Source organism: Bubalus bubalis, chromosome 2, assembly GCF_019923935.1.
Source record: "Bubalus bubalis isolate 160015118507 breed Murrah chromosome 2, NDDB_SH_1, whole genome shotgun sequence".
NCBI lineage: Eukaryota > Metazoa > Chordata > Mammalia > Artiodactyla > Bovidae > Bubalus > Bubalus bubalis.
This window is the reverse complement of record NC_059158.1, coordinates 60049370-60068254: the sequence shown is the minus strand read 5'-3', so window position 1 is coordinate 60068254 and position 18885 is coordinate 60049370. Positions and strand designations below refer to the sequence as shown.

Sequence of the window (18885 nt, the reverse complement as noted above, 5' to 3'; positions counted from 1 at the left end):
TAGCATCCACACATACACATATACGTACCCATGCATATGTCTGTTTATTTAAGAACTGATGAATTCATATCTCACTTTGGTGTTATGATTGGTAGTATGCGACAAGAGAAGTCTTTGGAAAATTATATATGTCTAATGAATGTATGATGCTAAAGCTGAAACTCCAGTACTTTGGCCACCTCAGATGAAGAGTTGACTTATTGGAAAAGACTCTCATGCTGGGAGGGATTGGGGGCAGGAGGAGAAGGGGACGACAGAGAATGAGATGGCTGGATGGCATCACCAACTCGATGGACGTGAGTTTGAGTGAACTCCAGGAGTTGGTGATGGACAGGGAGGCCTGGCATGCTGTGATTCATTGGGTCACAAAGAGTCAGACACAACTGAGCGACTGAACTGAACTGAATGAATGTAATGATTATTTGCTATTTATTTAAAATTATTCTGTAGAATAAAATATCCACATGTCAATTCTAATTTTTCTTGAATGTTTCACGATATTGGTCTTCTGTTTAGGAGGTATTATATTGCTCCAGGATAGATATTTTATTACAATGTGGTAATTACTATCAAACTTTTTTCTTTTGGGGAGGATAGGTTAGGTTTTAACTAAAAACCTCTAGGGATCCTTTAAAATTCTAGAGCATGTATTTTTTTTTTTTTAATGTACTTTATGGTTTTGATGAGTATTGTATATTAGGTATTAAAAATGTGTGTTTTTAAATTTTATATGCTAATTGGAAAACAAAGAAAAATTTTGATTTACATTATAAACTGCATTAAAGCACATTAAATTTTTAAAATATATTTTTGACAACATAAAAAAATGTATATACTTTAAATTTTCAGATAACAATTTTTTAATTGTTCACATGTTTTAAATTTTAAATTTGAGATCAACTTTATTCCTTTGGGCCCAACAAAATAACTTTAATTTTCTTTCCATTAAAAATCTGCAAGCAAATTATTTAGGAAAAGTGAAATTTTAAGAAATCTTAGAATAATGGAATTGTATGTGACTATGTGTTAATATTTTCATATCATGTAAAATAATATAAATTAGTAACTAACTCCTCTGTGCTGGATTTGGATTCGAATTACTATCACGTCATTCTGTTACCCCATGATATATCTCAAAATGATTTAATGACACATGATGTAGTAAGGCCTGTCTCACAGTGAACATTTTCAGTTTCTTGGCAGCACAGAAGTAGAGCAGCCCAAAGGAACAGAAGTTGTAAGAGACGCTGTAAGGAAACTAAAGGTAAGCAAGCCCTCAAAGTAAGTGTCTCATGTACTGAACTTACCTTCGACCATCAGTAGACCAATGGAAATTCAAAGCATGAATAGCTCTCCAGGCAAGAATATTGGAGTGGGTTGCCATTTCCTTCTCCAGGAGATCTTCCCAACCCAGGGATTGAACCCGAGTCTCCCGCCTTGCAGGCAGACACTTTAACCTCTGAGCCACCAGGGAAGCCCTACTCAACAACAAAAAAAAATGTAAGAGCAATATTTCATAAGTGTTGGCATTCTGTAGCTTGCCTTTACTTTGCTTGGGCAATGTGGACTCATGCCCTAACTCAAAGACAAAACAATCTACCGTAGTTAGAAAATCGAACCCACCAGTTGAAAATGAAGGAGTAAAATTCATTCCAAAGCAGCCTTTTGCAGTGACACTGTACATTAAAGACATACTAATGGACAAACCCACAAGGGTCTGGCCGTAGCCATGAGCAGACTCAGGGAACTGGTGAAAATAAAAGCAGAAAAAAACAGTAAGCAGCTCCACATACTCATAAGCAGCAAATTTCCTGAGAAAACCTTACATAATTTCCATGCATCCTTGGCATGTTTTTCTAATTGCTTTCCATCCCCAAAGACATTGTTTCCTCTGAGGTATTAAAATTCAAAAACTCCTTCAGCAGAATTCTCATGTTTATCACATTAAGAAAATTTAACATAACACTATTTTGTTAACACACTTTATTGTTATTCTCTCTGATTGTTCTCAGAATTTTTTTTTTTTGAGAAACAACCCTCCTCTAACTATATTTAGTTTTGAGATTATCCAATTATTCTATAGGATGGGTAGGCCTCTGCACCAGGCAAAGCCACAGACATTAAAATGTATTACTTTGCTTTGAGAATGTCATATCGGGTGGAATTTACTGTTTAAATTGAGAAAAAGAAAATTGAAGTGAGTTGGCTTGTTTTCTGGGTAAAGAAACAAAAGTAGATAATTTTTATCCATTTATTTTATACCTATGGCGGATTCATTTTGATATTTGGCAAAACTAATACAATTATGTGAAGTTTAAAAATAAAATAAAATTAAAAGAAATAAAAATAAAAAAAATAAAATATTTTTCCTGTTTTTAAAGAAATATACTAAAAGGTTCCATGGTGATATCACTCCCATTTGGAAAACAAAGGTGAACAAGCCAATCATTACTTTTAACAATTCATTAGACGGAAAAAAAAAAAATTAAACTTCCCTTGTGGCTCAGCTGGTAAAGAATCTGCCTGTGATGTGGGAGACCTGGGTTTGATCCCTGGGTTAGGAAGATCACCTATAGAAGGGAAAGGATTCCCACTCCAGTATTCTGACCTGGAGAATTCCATGGACTGTATAGTCTGTGGAGTCACAAAGAGTTGGACACGACTGAGTGACCTTCACTAGACAAAAGTGTACTTGTGCCTGTTTGGCAAATACTTTTAAGCCCTAAAAAGGATTTAAAATGTTTCACAATTTATGGACAACATTTAGAATAAGATTCCATCTAAATGTTCAAAATGTTGCACACTTTGGACATGAGTCCAACTTCACTATAATCAGAATGTTTATAAAAGAATAATAATATTTACACTTAATGTTTCTTTGTACCTAGGAGGTCCTTTATGAAATGAACCCAAATGCAAACCCCAAAGCATTCAATTATGTAGTGAGTGATAATATATAAAAAGATATTTGAGATGAAATGTCTTCTAAAACAAGCTAGTTTTTATGAAACTTTGTATTTAGTTCTTATGTAGTTTCATGTTTGGAAATGTACTCTGTTAGTAAAGGAATGTGATTTACAATAAGATAAAAATAATCCAATGTAGTTTAAAAAATGTATACTCAGTTGATAATAGCTTTTCTCTTTCAAGTACCTTTCAGAATACTTAATCCTATAAACAATCTTTAGTCTGTTGATTGCAAAATGTTTGTAGATCAAGGAAATATATATAAAGGTAATGATTCATGAAATAATTAAAATAATAAAAAATGTTGTTTATTCATGTCTATCTTAATTTTTTTGTTTATTTGTGTCAAAGGTCAGATGCTACAACTCAAAATATATGAGTGTTTATGTTTAAGAACCTAGACACTGGCTTCTCTTTAATTCTGTTGTCATGTAAAGATAGCCAGAAGATGGTGCTATGGTTCTACTGAAAAAAAAAAAGAAAAAGAACAATTTGCTTATTAACTGGGTTTTGAGTACACATAGCTAATTTTAATTTACTGCTTATTTTTCTTAAACATATGTATTCTGTGTACTATCCACTATATTTCAGTATTTGACTTTATTTTCCCCACAAGGTAACATTTTATTTAAACCTGGTAATTTTTCAGATGTTTGCAATATTAATCTATTAGCTTCTGACTTTAAAGAAATATTCAAAATGTAAGGCTAATACAAGATGATAGAAAACTTCCATGATTTTCAATAATGTATTTTTTATTCTTCTATGATTACTTATGCCTAATTATTTCTCAAGAAAAAATTTAAAACTTTATTTTATTGGGTACTATTTTTCTGTTGTTTTTGGAGAATTCACAATTTATAAAGTTTTGTTCAATATCATAATTTTTATGTGTTTACTTTCAAAAGTTCTATATATGACAAAATAGCATGTTTTCTAGTTCTCGATCACGTTCAACAATTTCCATCTCTTAATCATGTTTTAGTCTATGATTTAAGAAAGTGCCAAAATTTTCAAAAAGCAATAATTAAAAAAGCCTTTCAACTTCTTATTTTTAGTATCAAAGCTACTTTTAGGAATCTTGTTTTAATAGTGATTTATTTATTTTTAATACAACTACTACAGGCTCATAAACAATGTCAGAGGTTTCATAAACTATCTGTTTTTGATCTTTACATGTGGATGAATTTTGGTATGCAAGGCCAAATCTTCTTGGATTCTTTGGGAGATAACCACGGAGCAGCATTCCTGGACCCCAGTTTTAGAGGACAGACCCCCTCACCTAAGCAGAGCTAGCTTAATATTACATGAAGCCTTGTGGACTTGGAAATTAATAAAATGTTCTGTTAAATCTAGGCCCACCAGTTTCTCCACTTGACTTCATGCTTTCTGTGTAGCCTACTGCAAATGGTTTTTGTTTTTACAACCAGTTATTTAATTAATGAAATGATTAGGGCTTATTTTAATTGTTAAAACATATACACATAACTGATTTCCCTGTGAGATTATCAAAACTTTTAATTAAATCAACAATTTATAAAAACCACAAAGAGGATTAGAATTAATTCATTAATTTTAATTGCTTAATAATGTGTATTACATTAATAATATAGTTAGATTTCACTTTTTTAAGTCCTTTGAGAAATGAATAGAAACTCTTATGAGGATGATACTGAAACTCAGCAGTGCTCTCTTTAAATTTTCTTTAGCTGTTCTATTTGCCAGTGGCATACATTTAACATAGTACTTTATTCAGTACTTTATACAGTACTTCTATTAATACTTCATCATTTCGTGATGATAAAAGCTTTATTTTGTTTGTTTGTTGTATCCAGATAGCCTCCAGAATTCTTAGGCTTTATTCCCTTTGAACATTTTTACTCGATTATTATATTCAAGTTTTACTAGTAGATCACTCTATCTAGATTACCAAAAAATATATTCACTGAAACAAAGATGAGGGAGAAAAAAAAACTTCAAGAAGGCTTTTTCAGCATTAGAATTCAAGTAGTAGGTAGGGCGAGAAAAGAATACAATATAAGCATGAATATATCTTCAAAATATAAATTACAAGTATTTCAGAATGCAATTCAGAGATCTGCAAGTAGGAAAAGACTTAGAGGGATCATGCAAGCTATAGGATAAGGTTATCTTTAAAAAATACAAGCAGGAATGAGAATATTAAACTGTTTAAAATACAGATTAAACAAATATATCCTTCAGCTTAAATGTTTTTCAAGGTCTGTGAAACAGTTAAGCCTGATTTCTACAGACCTATTTTATGACCAAAGTAACTCCCCTGAGATTTATTTTCTCATCTTTGAAATGGGCTGATCAGACTGGATGATTTCTGAATCTTCTTTGAGCACAATCACTTTATCTTGATATGAAGCAAAGGAAAAGGTTTTACAAACCATAGATCAAATATTTTATGTTTATTTTTCTTTTTCTGTCTCGTTCTCTTGTTTCCCTCTCCCTCCCTCCTTGCTCCCCTCTTTATTTTCTCTACTTGTAGCCCCTACTTCTTCCCCTTGTTCAAATTTTCCCCTTCTTTCTTCCTTTCTTTTCTTTCTGACAGAAAAGACATAAGAGATAAGTTTAATGTTAGTGGTTGTTTTGTGATAGGCGTTTGGAAACTAAAAGAGGTCAGAGGAACGGTTGTGTCCCAATGTGAAAAAGGCTTCAGGAGCTATTGCTCATTGTCTGTTTCTGGAAAAGAGCAGCACCCAGGAAGCCAGTTCAGACTGCTTCCGCGGCCAGCAACGGGGCTGGCTTTGTTCAGATGCATTCACATGGATGGAAAGCAGCTGATTTATGTTGTCAGCCTCCATATGTGAAAACCCCCAAATTGTTTTGATTATAGCAATACAGGAAGAAGGTTATGAAGGGAAAAGAAACAAATTAATCCACTTTCTTTGGGAGAGAGCTGGGATAATTTGTAAAGGGTTGCACTGAAGAAAAATAAGTTTCTTAAACACACACACACACAAAAAAACCCTGGCATGAATTAGTCACATTTATGTGCAGAATGTAAGCCTGCTTAATACTGAAGGAAAAAACTGCCTATATTTATAGGATAGTACAGAGAGTAAACTAAAAAATTATACCATCCAAAATGAAATAAAACAAATGGAACTCCTCCACCCACCCACCCTGCCCTGGATGTCAAGGCAGACACTTCAAGGCATCCTTATATGCATTAATTATATTATTCTCCATGGCAGTACAAAGCCATGAAAGGAGAAAGAGGCCTTTAACCACTCTCTGTTCTGGGACTGAAGTATACCACATGTGTTTACATCTGTCCTAAATTAGAAGGAAATACACAATGTAAATAAATATGACACACAAAAGATGACCAAACTCTATTTTGAATCAAGTTAGGATGATCCATATGCTAAATATATATATGTGTGTGTGTGTGTGTTATACTAGGAGATAACTTTTTGAGCCCTGTAAGAGGGGTTAATAAATACAATTTTTTTCAATAGTTTTTTTCTGTTTCTTGAAAAGAAAGGTGGAGGTAGGGGAGGGAGGAGAGAAGGAAGGTCGGGAGAGTAGAACTGCCAGATAAAACCAGTACATTTAAATATCTCTAGAATGAGGCTAGTTCTGAGTATTTTAGCTGGGATAATTATTTCAGTTTGAATATGGTAATCTGTCTCTTTTCATTCATTGATTTCATTAGGTAGGACAGTATACCAAACAATGTAAGTATTTGGAAATGTGAAGATCTAGTGCTCTGGACTGCAAGTTTCCTAAAATCATTAAAAACAAAAGATCCACAGGAAAAGATATCTCTGCTTATTTTCAGACAAAGAGTTTTCATTTTCTGTTTGATATGAATATGATTTTTGAAATATCATGAAAGAAGTATATTAAGTTTTTTAAAGTTATAGAGCATCAGCCTGATTTTAATGATAGTAATGGTAGATCACTGTGATTTCTAAATATTTGGAGGCTGTGTGGGGTTTATAAAAATATAATGGGCAATAGGCAATAATTTATTTAATGAAATTTCAGCATTGAATGTAAACTCTAAATATATGTTTGTGTTCATTTTCAATAGACAAAATTACAATTTTGTGAATAAATTTTCATTTGTAGTTTGCAAGACATATCAAGAAATCTGAAGGCCAGAAAATTCCCAAAGTTGAGTTGCAAATCTCAATTTATGGAGTAAAAATTCTAGAACCCAAAACAAAGGTAAGGCTTATTTTTGAACATCAGAAGCATTCTTTTTTTTTTTTTTTTTTTTTAATCTCTCCATTTTCTTTCTTTTTTTTTTCTTGCACTTTTTTTTTAATTTACAATATTTTATTGGTTTTGCCATACATCAACACAAATCCACCACGGGTGTACACGTGTTCCCCATCCTGCACCCCCTTTCCACCTCCCTCCCCATATCATCCCTCTGGGTCATCCCAATGCACCAGCCCCAAGCATCCTGTTATCCTGCATCAAACCTGGACTGGCAATTCGTTTCTTATATGATATTATACATGTTTCAATGCCATTCTCTCAAATCATCCCACCCTCTCCCTCTCCCACAGAGTCCAAAAGACTGTTCTATACATCTGTGTCTCTTTTGCTGTCTCGCATACAGGGTTATCGTTACCATCTTTCTAAATTCCATATATATGCATTAGTATACTGTATTGGTGTTTTTCTTTCTGGCTTACTTCACTCTGTATAATAGACTCCAGTTTCATTCACCTCATTAGAACTGATTCAAATGTATTCTTTTTAATGGCTGAGTAATAACTCCATTATGTATATGTACCACAGCTTTCTTATCCATTAGTCTGCTGATGGACATTTAGGTTGCTTCCATGTTCTGGCTATTATAAAAAGTGCTGCAATGGACATTGGGGTACACGTGTCTCTTTCAATTCTGGTTTCTTGGTATGTATGCCCAGCAGTAGGATTCCTGGGTCATAAGACAGTTCTATTTCCAGTTTTATAAGGAATCTCCACACTGTTCTCCATTGTGGCTGTATTAGTTTGCATTCCCACCAACAGTGTAAGAGGGTCCCCTTTTCTCCACACCCTCTCCAGCATTTATTGCTTGTAGACTTTTGGATAGCAGCCATTCTGACTGGTGTGAAATGGTACCTCATTGTGGTTTTGATTTGCATTTCTCTGATAATGAGTGATGTTGAGCATCTTTTCGTGTGTTTGTTAGCCATCTGTATATCTTCTTTGGAGAAATGTCTGTTTAGTTCTTTGGCCCATTTTTTGATTGGGTCATTTATTTTTCTGGAGTTGAGCTGCAGGAGTTGCTTGTATATTTTTGAGATTAATTCTTTGTCAGTTGCTTCATTTGCTATTATTTTCTCCCATTCTGAAGGCTGTCTTTTCACCATGCTTAGAGTTTTCTTTTTTGTGCAGAAGCTTTTAATTTTAATTAAGTCCCATTTTTTACTTTTGCTTTTATTTCCAATATTCTGGGAGGTGGGTCATAGAGGATCCTGCTGTGATTTATGTCAGAGAGTGTTTGCCTATGTTCTCCTCCTGCAGTTTTATAGTTTCTGGTCTTATGTTTAGATCTTTAATCCATTTTTAGTTTATTTTGGTGTATGGTGTTAGAAAATGTTCTAGTTTCATTCTTTTACAAGTGGTTGACCAGTTTTCCCAGCACCACTTGTTAAAGAGATTGTCTTTTCTCCATTGTATATTCTTGCCTCCTTTGTTAAAGATAAGGTGTCCATAGGTGTGTGGATTTATCTCTAGGCTTTCTATTTTGTTCCATTGATCTATATTTCTGTCTTTGTGCCAGTACCATACTGTCTTGATGACTGTGGCTTTGTAGTAGAGCCCGAAGTCAGGCAGGTTGATTCCTCCAGTTCCATTCTTCTTTCTCAAGATTGCTTTGGCTATTTGAGGTTTTTTTGTAATTCCATACAAATTATGAAATTATTTGTCCTAGCTCTGTGAAAAATACCATTGGTATTCAATGCAATACCAATTGCATTGAATCTATTTCAATGCAATACCAATTGCATTGAATCTATAGATTCCTTTGGGTAGTATACTCATTTTTACTATATTGATTCTTCCCATCCATGAACATGGTATATTTCTCCATCTATTAATGTCCTCTTTGATTTCTTTCACCAGTGTTGTATAGTTTTCTATATATAGGTCTTTAGTTTCTTTAGGTAGATATATTCCTAAGTATTTTATTCTTTTCGTTGCAATGGTGAATGGGATTGTTTCCTTAATTTCTCTTTCTGTTTTCTCATTATTAGTGTATAGGAATGCAAGGGATTTCTGTGTGTTGATTTTATATCCTGAAACTTTACTGTATTCATTGATTAGCTCTAGTAATTTTCTGGTGGAGTCTTTAGGGTTTTCTGTGTAGAGGATCATGTCATCTGCAAACAGTGAGAGTTTTACTTCTTCTTTTCCAATTTGGATTCCTTTTATTTCTTTTTCTGCTCTGATTGCTGTGGCCAAAACTTCCAAAACTATGTTGAATAGTAATGGTGAAAGTGGGCACCCTTGTCTTTTTCCTGACTTTAGGGAAAATGCTTTCAATTTTTCACAATTGAGGATAATGTTTGCTGTGGGTTTGTCATATATAACTTTTATTATGTTGAGGTATGTTCCTTCTATTCCTGCTTTATGGACAGTTTTTATCATAAATGGATGTTGAATTTTGTCAAAGGCTTTCTCTGCATCTATTGAGATAATCATATGGCTTTTATTTTTCAATTTGTTAATGTGGTGTATTACATTGATTGATTTGCGGATATTGAAGAATCCTTGCATCCCTGGGAAAAAGCCCACTTGGTCACGATATATGACCTTTTTAATGTGTTGTTGGATTCTGTTTGCTAGAATTTTGTTAAGGATTTTTGCATCTATGTTCATCAGTGATATTGGCCTGTAGTTTTCTTTTTTTGTGGCATCTTTGTCAGGTTTTGGTATTAGGGTGATGGTGGCCTCATAGAATGAGTTTGGAACTTTACCCTCCTCTGCAATTTTCTGGAAGAGTTTGAGTAGGATAGGTGTCAGCTCTTCTCTAAATTTTTGGTAAAATTCAGCTGTGAAGCCGTCTGGACCTGGGCTTTTGTTTGCTGGAAGATTTCTGATTACAGTTTCAATTTCCATGCTTGTGATGGGTCTGTTAAGATTTTCTACTTCTTCCTGGTTCAGTTTTGGAAAGTTGTACTTTTCTAAGAATTTATCCATTTCTTCCAAGTTCTCCATTTTATTGGCATATCATTGCTGATAGTAGTCTCTTATGATCCTTTGTATTTCTGTGTTGTCTGTTGTGATCTCTCCATTTTCATTTCTAATTTTATTGATTTGATTTTTCTCCCTTTGTTTCTTGATGAGTCTGGCTAATGTTTTGTCAATTTTATTTATTCTTTCAAAGAACCAGCTTTTGGCTTTGTTGATTTTTGCTATGGTCTCTTTTGTTTCTTTTGCATTTATTTCTGCCCTAATATTTAAGATTTCTTCCCTTCTACTAACCCTGGGGTTCCTCATTTCTTCCTTTTCTAGTTGCTTTAGGTGTAGAGTTAGGTTATTTATTTGGCTTTTTTCTTGTTTCTTGAGGTAAGCCTTTATTGCTATGAACCTTCCCCTTAGCACTGCTTTTACAGTGTCCCACAGGTTTTGGGTTGTTGTGTTTTCATTTTCATTCATTTCTATGCATATTTTGATTTCTTTTTTGATTTCTTCTGTGATTTGTTGGTTATTCAGCAGCATGTTGTTCAGCCTCCATATATTGTAATTTTTAATAGTTTTTCTCCTGTAATTGAGATCTAATCTTACTGCATTGTGATCAGAAAACCTGTGGCGGATTCATTTTGATATTTGGCAAAACTAATACAATTATGTAAAGTTTAAAAAATAAAATAAAATTTAAAAAAAAAAACAAAAAAAAGATGCTTGGAATGATTTCAATTTTTTTGAGTTTACCAAGGCTAGATTTATGGCCCAGGAAGTGATCTATCCTGGAGAAGGTTCCGTGTGCATTTGAGAAAAAGGTGAAATTCATTGTTTTGGGGTGAAATGTCCTATAGATATCAGTTAGGTCTAACTGGTCTGTTGTATCATTTAAAGTTTGTATTTCCTTGTTAATTTTCTGTTTAGTTGATCTATCCATAGGTGTGAGTAGAGTATTAAAGTCTCCCACTATTATTGTGTTACTGTTAATTTCCCCTTTCATACTTGTTAGCATTTGTCTTACATATTGCGGTGCTCCTATGTTGGATGCATATATATTTATAATTGTTGTATCTTGTTCTTGGATTGTTCATTTGATCATTATGTAGTGTCCTTTGTCTCTTTACACAGCCTTTGTTTTAAAGTCTATTTTATCTGATATCGGAGAAGGCGATGGCATCCCACTCCAGTACTATTTATCTGATATGAGTGTTGCTACTCCTGCTTTCTTTTGGTCTCTATTTGTGTGGAATCATTAATTGCAATCACACTCCTACTTTAATGAATATTTAAAATATGTTACCCAGTGGCTCAGCGGTAAAGCATCCACCTGCAATGCAGAAGGTACAGATGTGGATTCAATCTCTGGGTCAGAAATATTGCCTGGAGTAGAAAATGGTAACCTACTCCAGTATTCATGCCCGTAAAATCCTATGAAGAGAGGAGCCAGGCAGGCCAAAGTTCATGGAGTCGCACAGAGTTGGACACGTCTGAGCACACACACACTCACCCATTGAAACTATCTAGTTCTCAGTTAATGACAATGTAAAACTCTATAGGATTTATAGGGGGGAAAGCAAAGTTTGAATTTGCTTGCTGAGTGGTTTGTTCTTCAGCCTATGTCTGGGAGGTAACATCTATATTGAGTGTATGCAAAGATATTTCATCTTGTATTTAGGAATCTTTCTTCATGTGCTTTGAAAGAGATGCATTTAAGTTTGGTTCACAGAGTATGAAAGAAGACAAAAGCTGTATGATGTTCATTAAAGTGCCCTGATCGACCCTTATTACCTGTAGACATAATCAGTGCATTAGTTTACTATGGCTTTCATAATAAAATACCACAGAACCTGGTGGCTCCAACAAGAGAAATTTATTTCTCACAGTTCTGGAGGCTGGAAGTTCATGAGTAAACTGACAGCAGCAAGCTTGGTTTCCTTTGAGGCATCTCTCCTTGGCCAGCAAATGGCAGCCCTCTTGGTGTCTCTTCTCATGGTTGTCTGCACATACACTCCTGGCGTCTCTTTGTGTGTCTAATTTCTTCCTCTGATAAGGTCACCTCCTCCTATAAGCTGGCTTAAAACTTAATATTCAAAAGACTAAGATTGTGGCATCTAGTCCCATCATTAATGGCAAATAGATAGAGAAAAAGTGGAAACAGTGACAGATTTTATATTCTTGGGCTCCAAAATCACTGCAGAGGGTGACTGCAGCCACCAGATTAAGACACTTGCTCCTTGGAAAAACATCTAGACAGCATATTAAAAAGCCAAGGCATCACTTGGCTGACAAAAGGCTACATAGTCAAAGCTATGGTTTTTCCAGTAGTCATGTAAAGATGAGAGTTGGACCGTAAAGAAGGCTGACCAGCAAAGAATTAATGCTTTCAAACTGTGGTGCTACAGAAGATTCTTCAGAATCCCTTGGACAGCAAGATGAAGCCAGTTAATCCTAAAGGAAATCAATACTGAGTATTCATTAAAAGGATTGATGCTGAAGCTGAAACTCCAATACTTTGGCCACCTGATGCAAAGAGCTGACTTACTGGAAAAGACCCTGATGCTGGGAAAGATTGAGGGCAAGAGGAGAGGGGGGTAATAGAGGTTGAGATGGTTAGATAGCAATGGACATGAGCTTGAGATACTGGGAAATACTGAAGGACAGGGAACCCTAGTGTGCTATAGTTCCTAGGGCCACAAAGAATGGGACACAACTTACGGAATGAATAACAACAACAAACGTAAGGACACAAGTCAGATTGGATGAGGAACCACTCTAATGACCTTATTTTGACTTAATCAGCTCTTTCAAGCCTTATTTCCAATTAAGTTGGAAACACAATATAGTTGTGTTTTGAGGTATGGGAAGTAAGCCTTCAACATATAAATTTGGGTAGGAGGACAAAAGTCAGCACATAACACATGGTAACACTGTATATGTGAAATTCTTGTATATCTCCCCTACAGATCCAATGGGAAAAAAATAAAAATATAATCTCTTCCAGATTCCAAAGTAGGAAAAACCACTAGACTATTCAGGTATGACCTAAATCAAATCCCTTACAATGAAACAATGGAGGTGACAAGTAGATTCAAGCAATTAGATCCAATAGCAGAATGCCTGAAGAACTATGAACAGAGGTTCATGTACAGGAGGCAGTGATCAAGACCATCCCCAAGAAAAAAAAAGGCAAAATGGTTGTCTGTTCAGTTCAGTTCAGTTCAGTCACTCAGTCATGTCCAGCTCTTTGCGACCCCATGGACTGCAGCATGCCAGGCCTCCCTGTCCATCACCAACTTCTGGAGTTTACTCAAACTCATGTGCATTGAGACAGTGATGCCATCCAACCATCTTATCCGCTGTTGTCCCCTTCTCCTCCCTCTTTCAATCTTCCCCAGCATCAGGGACTTTTCCAATGAGTCAGCTCTTTGCATCATGTGGCCAAAGTATTGGAGTTTCAACTTCAACATCAGTCCTTCCAATGAATATGCAGGACTGCTTTCCTTTAGGATGGACTAGATGGATCTCCTTGCAGTCCAAGGGGCTCCCAAGTCTTTGGAGGCCTTAAAAATAGCTGATAAAGGAAGACAAGCTCAAGGCAAAGGAGAAAAGGAAAGATGTACCCATTTGAATGCAGAGTTTCAAAGAATAGCAAGGAGAGATATGAAAGCCTTTCTCGGTGATCAGTGTAAAGAAATAGAAGAAAGCAGTAGAATGGGAAAGACTCTCTTCAAGAGAATGAGAGCAAGGGAACATTTCATGCGAAGATGGGCTCAATAAAGGACAGAAATGGTATGGATCTAACAGAAGCAGAAGATATAAAAAGAGGTGGCAAGAATACACAGAAGAACTATACAAAACAGATCTTCATGACCCAGATAACCACGATGGTATGATTTCTCATCTAGAACCAGATGTCCTGGAGTGTGAAGTCAAGTGGGCTTTAGGAGGCATCACTACGAACAAAGTTAGTAGAGGTGATGGAATTCCAGTTGAGCTATTTCAAATCCTAAAAGATGATACTGTGAAAGTGTTGCATTCAGTATGCCAGCAAGTTTGGAAAACTCAGCAATAGCCACAGGACTGGAAAAGGTCAGTTTTCATTCCAATCCCAAAGAATGTTCAAACTACCACACAATTGCACTCATCTCACACGCTAGCAGAGTAATGCTCAAAATTCCCCAAGCCAGGCTTCAACAGTACATGAATTCTGAAATTCCAGATGACCAAGCTGAATATATGAAAGGTACAGGAATCAGAGATCAAACTGCCAACATCCGTTGGATCATCAAAAAAGCAAGAGAGTTCCAGAAAAACATCTATTTCTGCTTTATTGACTATGCAAAAGCCTTTGACTGTGTGGATAACAACAAACTATGGGATATTCTTAAAGAGATGGGAATACCAGACCACCTGACCTGCCTGCTTAGAAATCTGCATACAGATCAAGAAGCAAGAGTTAAAACTGGACATGTAACATCAGACTGGTTCCAAATTGGGAAGGGAGTACATAAAGGCTGTATATTGTCACCCTGCTTATTTAACTTACATGCAGAGACCATCATTGAGCAATGCTGGGCTGGATGAAGCACAAGCTGAACTCAAGATTGCCGGGAGAAATATCAATAACCTCAGATACACAGATGGCACCACTGTTATGGCAGAAAGTGAAGAACTAAAGAGTCTCTTGATGAAAGTGAAAGAGGAGAGTGAAAAAGTTGGTTTAAAGCTCAACATTCAGAAAACAAAGATCATGGCATCTGGTCCCATCACTTCATGGGAAATAGATGGGGAAACAGTGGAAACAGTGGCTGACTTTATTTTGGGGGGCTCCAAAATCACTGCAGATGGTGACTGCAGCCATGAAATTAAAAAATGCTTGCTCCTTGAAAGAAAAGCTATGACCAACCTAGACAGCATCTTAAAAAGCAGAGACATTACTTTGTCAACAAAAGTCCATCTAGTCAAAGCTATTGTTATTTCCAGTAGACATGTTATCTATGTGAGAGCTGAACTATAAAGAAAGCTGAGCACCAAAGAATGATGCTTTTGAACTGTGGTGTTGGAGAAGACTCTTAAGAGTCCCTTAAACAGCAAGGAGAGCCAACCAGTCCATTCTAAAGGATATCAGTCCAGAATATTCATCGAAAGGACTGATACTGAAGCTGAAACTCCAATACTTTGACCACCTGATGCAAAGAACTGACTCACTGGAAAAGACCCTGCTGCTGGGAAAGATTGAAGGTGGAAGGAGAAGGGGATGACATAGGATGGATGGCATCACCAAATCGATGGACATGAGCTAGAATAAGCTCTGGGATTTGGTGATGGACAGGGAAGCCTGGTGTGCTGCAGTCCATGGGGTCACAAAGAGTTGGACATGACTGAGCAACTGAACTGAGCTGACTCCACATTCACATTAATATGTAGTTGTGAATGTAATTTTCACCTAAAATTCCTATGTTGAAGCCCAACTCACAATATGGCCATATTTGGAGATAGAATCTTTAAGATAATTAGAGTTAAATTAGGTCAAATTAGACCTTAATTCAATAAGACTGGTGTCCTTACAATAAGAGAAGGAGACATCAGTTATGCGTGAACACAGAGGAAAGCTATGTGAGAACATAGCAAGAAGACAGCCATCTATAAGCCAAGAGGCAAGGCTTCAGCAGAAACCAAACCTGCCAATTCCTTGATCTTGGACTTTAAGCCTCCAGAACTGTGAGAAAATAAATTTCTATTGTTGAAGCCATTCAATCTGTGGTATTTTGTTATGGAAGCCCTAGAAAATAAACATAGCTCTTTATTCATAAAGCCTCAGAATTACTGTTTAGTAATTTTGATAAGATCATGAAAGTCAGTTTCAAAAACTGATTAACATTCAACCCCAATCATTTTACAAATATATATTACCAATGCTTTATTTTAATACGGTAGCATGTTTACTGACCAGGCTTCCCTGGTGGCTCAAATGGTAAAGAATCTGCCTACAATGCAAGAGACCTAGGTTCAGTCCCTGGGTTGGGAAGATCCCCTGGAGGAAGGCATGGCAACCGACTCCAGTATTTTTGCCTGGAGAATCCCCATGGATAGAGGAGCCTGGCAGGTTGTAATCCGTGAGGTCGCAAATAGTTGGACATGACTGAGCAACTAAGCAAGCTTACTGACCAAATAATTCAATTTGAAAGCCCTAGGAAATCTAGCCTGTAAACAGATTATGAAAATATTTTCATACATCTGCAGAGTTTACTAATCCATCATTTGACACTGATATCTTCAATCGATGTGTGTAACAACCTTTGACAATGTCTTGCTATTCAAAGAGTGGTCTGTATTAATACTGTTAAAACAAACAAACAAAAAAATATGTCAGTGAGGAAGAGACAGGCCAGTGAGGCAAAGTATAGGAGACGGATAGTCTCAGGAAAGACGCCTTCTGCAGAAGCTTTAGTAAGTTGAACATTTGTACCTCCTTGCTGTTGAAATGGCTGAATCAGGCTATCTAGCAGTGACTAAACATTACAGTCATACAGCATACAGCCTCATTTTAATTTTCATGCTTGCAAACAACTCTCTGATGACTTACCTTTGGTTTTTTTTTTTTAATTTTATTTTATTTTTAAACTTTATAATTGTATTAGTTTTGCCAAATATCAAAATGAATCTGCCACAGGTATACATGTGTTCCCCACCCTGAACCCTCCTCCTTCCTCCCTCCCCATACCATCCCTCTGGGTCGTCCCAGTGCACCAGCCCCAAGCATCCAATATCGTGCATCGAACCTGGACTGGCAACTCGTTTCATACATGATATTTTACATGTTTCAATGCCATTCTCCCAAATCTTCCCACCCTCTCCCTCTCCCACAGAGTCCATAAGACTGTTCTATACATCAGTGTCTCTTTTGCTGTCTCGTACACAGGGTTATTGTTACCATCTTTCTAAATTCCATATATATGTGTTAGTATACTGTATTGGTGTTTTTCTTTCTGGCTTACTTCACTCTGTATAATAGGCTCCAGTTTCATCCACCTCATTAGAACTGATTCAAATGTATTCTTTTTAATGGCTGAGTAGTACTCCATTGTGTATATGTACCACTGCTTTCTTATCCCTTCATCTGCTGATGGACATCTAGGTTGCTTCCATGTCCTGGCTATTATAAACAGTGCTGCAATGAACATTGGGGTACACATGTCTCTTTCCCTTCTGGTTTCCTCAGTGTGTGTGCCCAGCAGTGGGATTGCTGGATCATAAGGCAGTTCTTTTTCCAGTTTTTTAAGGAATCTCCACACTGTTCTCCATAGTGGCTGTACTAGTTTGCATTCCCACCAACAGTGTAAGAGGGTTCCCTTTTCTCCACACCCTATCCAGCATTTATTGCTTGTAGACTTTTGGATCACAGCCATTCTGACTGGTGTGAAATGGTACCTCATAGTGGTTTTGATTTGCATTTCTCTGATAATGAGTGATGTTGAGCATCTTTTCATGTGTTTGTTAGCCATCTGTATGTCTTCTTTGGAGAAATGTCTATTTAGTTCTGTGGCCCATTTTTTGATTGGGTCATTTATTTTTCTGGAGTTGAGCTGTAGGAGTTGCTTGTATATTTTTGAGATTAGTTGTTTGTCAGTTGCTTCATTTGCTATTATTTTCTCCCATTCTGAAGGCTGTCTTTTCACCTTGCTAATAGTTTCCTTTGATGTGCAGAAGCTTTTAATTTTAATTAGGTCCCATTTGTTTATTTTTGCTTTTATTTCCAATATTCTGGGAGGTGGGTCATAGAGGATCCTGCTGTGAGGTATGTCAGAGAGTGTTTTGCCTATGTTCTCTAGGAGTTTTATAGTTTCTGGTCTTACGTTGAGATCTTTAATCCATTTTGAGTTTATTTTTGTGTATGGTGTTAGAAAGTGTTCTAGTTTCATTCTTTTACAAGTGGTTGACCAGTTTTCCCAGCACCACTTGTTAAAGAGATTGTCTTTAATCCATTGTATATTCTTGCCTCCTTTGTCAAAGATAAGGTGTCCATATGTGCGTGGATTTATCTCTGGGCTTTCTATTTTGTTCCATTGATCTATATTTCTGTCTTTGTGCCAGTACCATACTGTCTTGATGACTGTGGCTTTGTAGTAGAGCCTGAAGTCAGGTAGGTTGATTCCTCCAGTTCCATTCTTCTTTCTCAAGATCACTTTGGCTATTCGAGGTTTTTTGTATTTCCATACCAATTGTGAAATTATTTGTTCTAGCTCTGTGAAGAATACTGTTGGTAGCTTGATAGGGATTGCATTGAATCTATAAATTGCTTTGGGTAGTATACTCATTTTCACTATATTGATTCTTCCAATCCATGAACATGGTATATTTCTCCATCTGTTAGTGTCCTCTTTGATTTCTTTCACCAGTGTTTTATAGTTTTCTATATATAGGTCTTTAGTTTCTTTAGGTAGATATATTCCTAAGTATTTTATTCTTTCCGTTGCAATGGTGAATGGAATTGTTTCCTTAATTTCTCTTTCTGTTTTCTCATTATTAGTGTATAGGAATGCAAGGGATTTCTGTGTGTTGATTTTATATCCTGCAACTTTACTATAGTCATTGATTAGTTCTAGTAATTTTCTGCTGGAGTCTTTAGGGTTTTCTATGTAGAGGATCATGTCATCTGCAAACAGTGAGAGTTTTACTTCTTCTTTTCCAATTTGGATTCCTTTTATTTCTTTTTCTGCTCTGATTACTGTGACC

The 18885-nt window shown here is 36.0% G+C and overlaps 1 protein-coding gene across 4 annotated transcripts in view; it reads left to right on the top strand.

The window, feature by feature from the left end:
• Positions 1–18885, top strand: part of GULP1 (GULP PTB domain containing engulfment adaptor 1) — a 340099-nt gene that overhangs the window by 265389 nt on the left and 55825 nt on the right. For all 4 annotated transcript variants that reach the window (XM_044932616.2, XM_044932614.2, XM_025273621.3 and 1 more), the window contains 2 exons: positions 1193–1264; positions 7075–7173. In XM_044932616.2, the coding sequence (XP_044788551.2) occupies positions 1193–1264; positions 7075–7173 (171 nt within the window). The remainder of the gene's footprint in view (positions 1–1192; positions 1265–7074; positions 7174–18885) is intronic.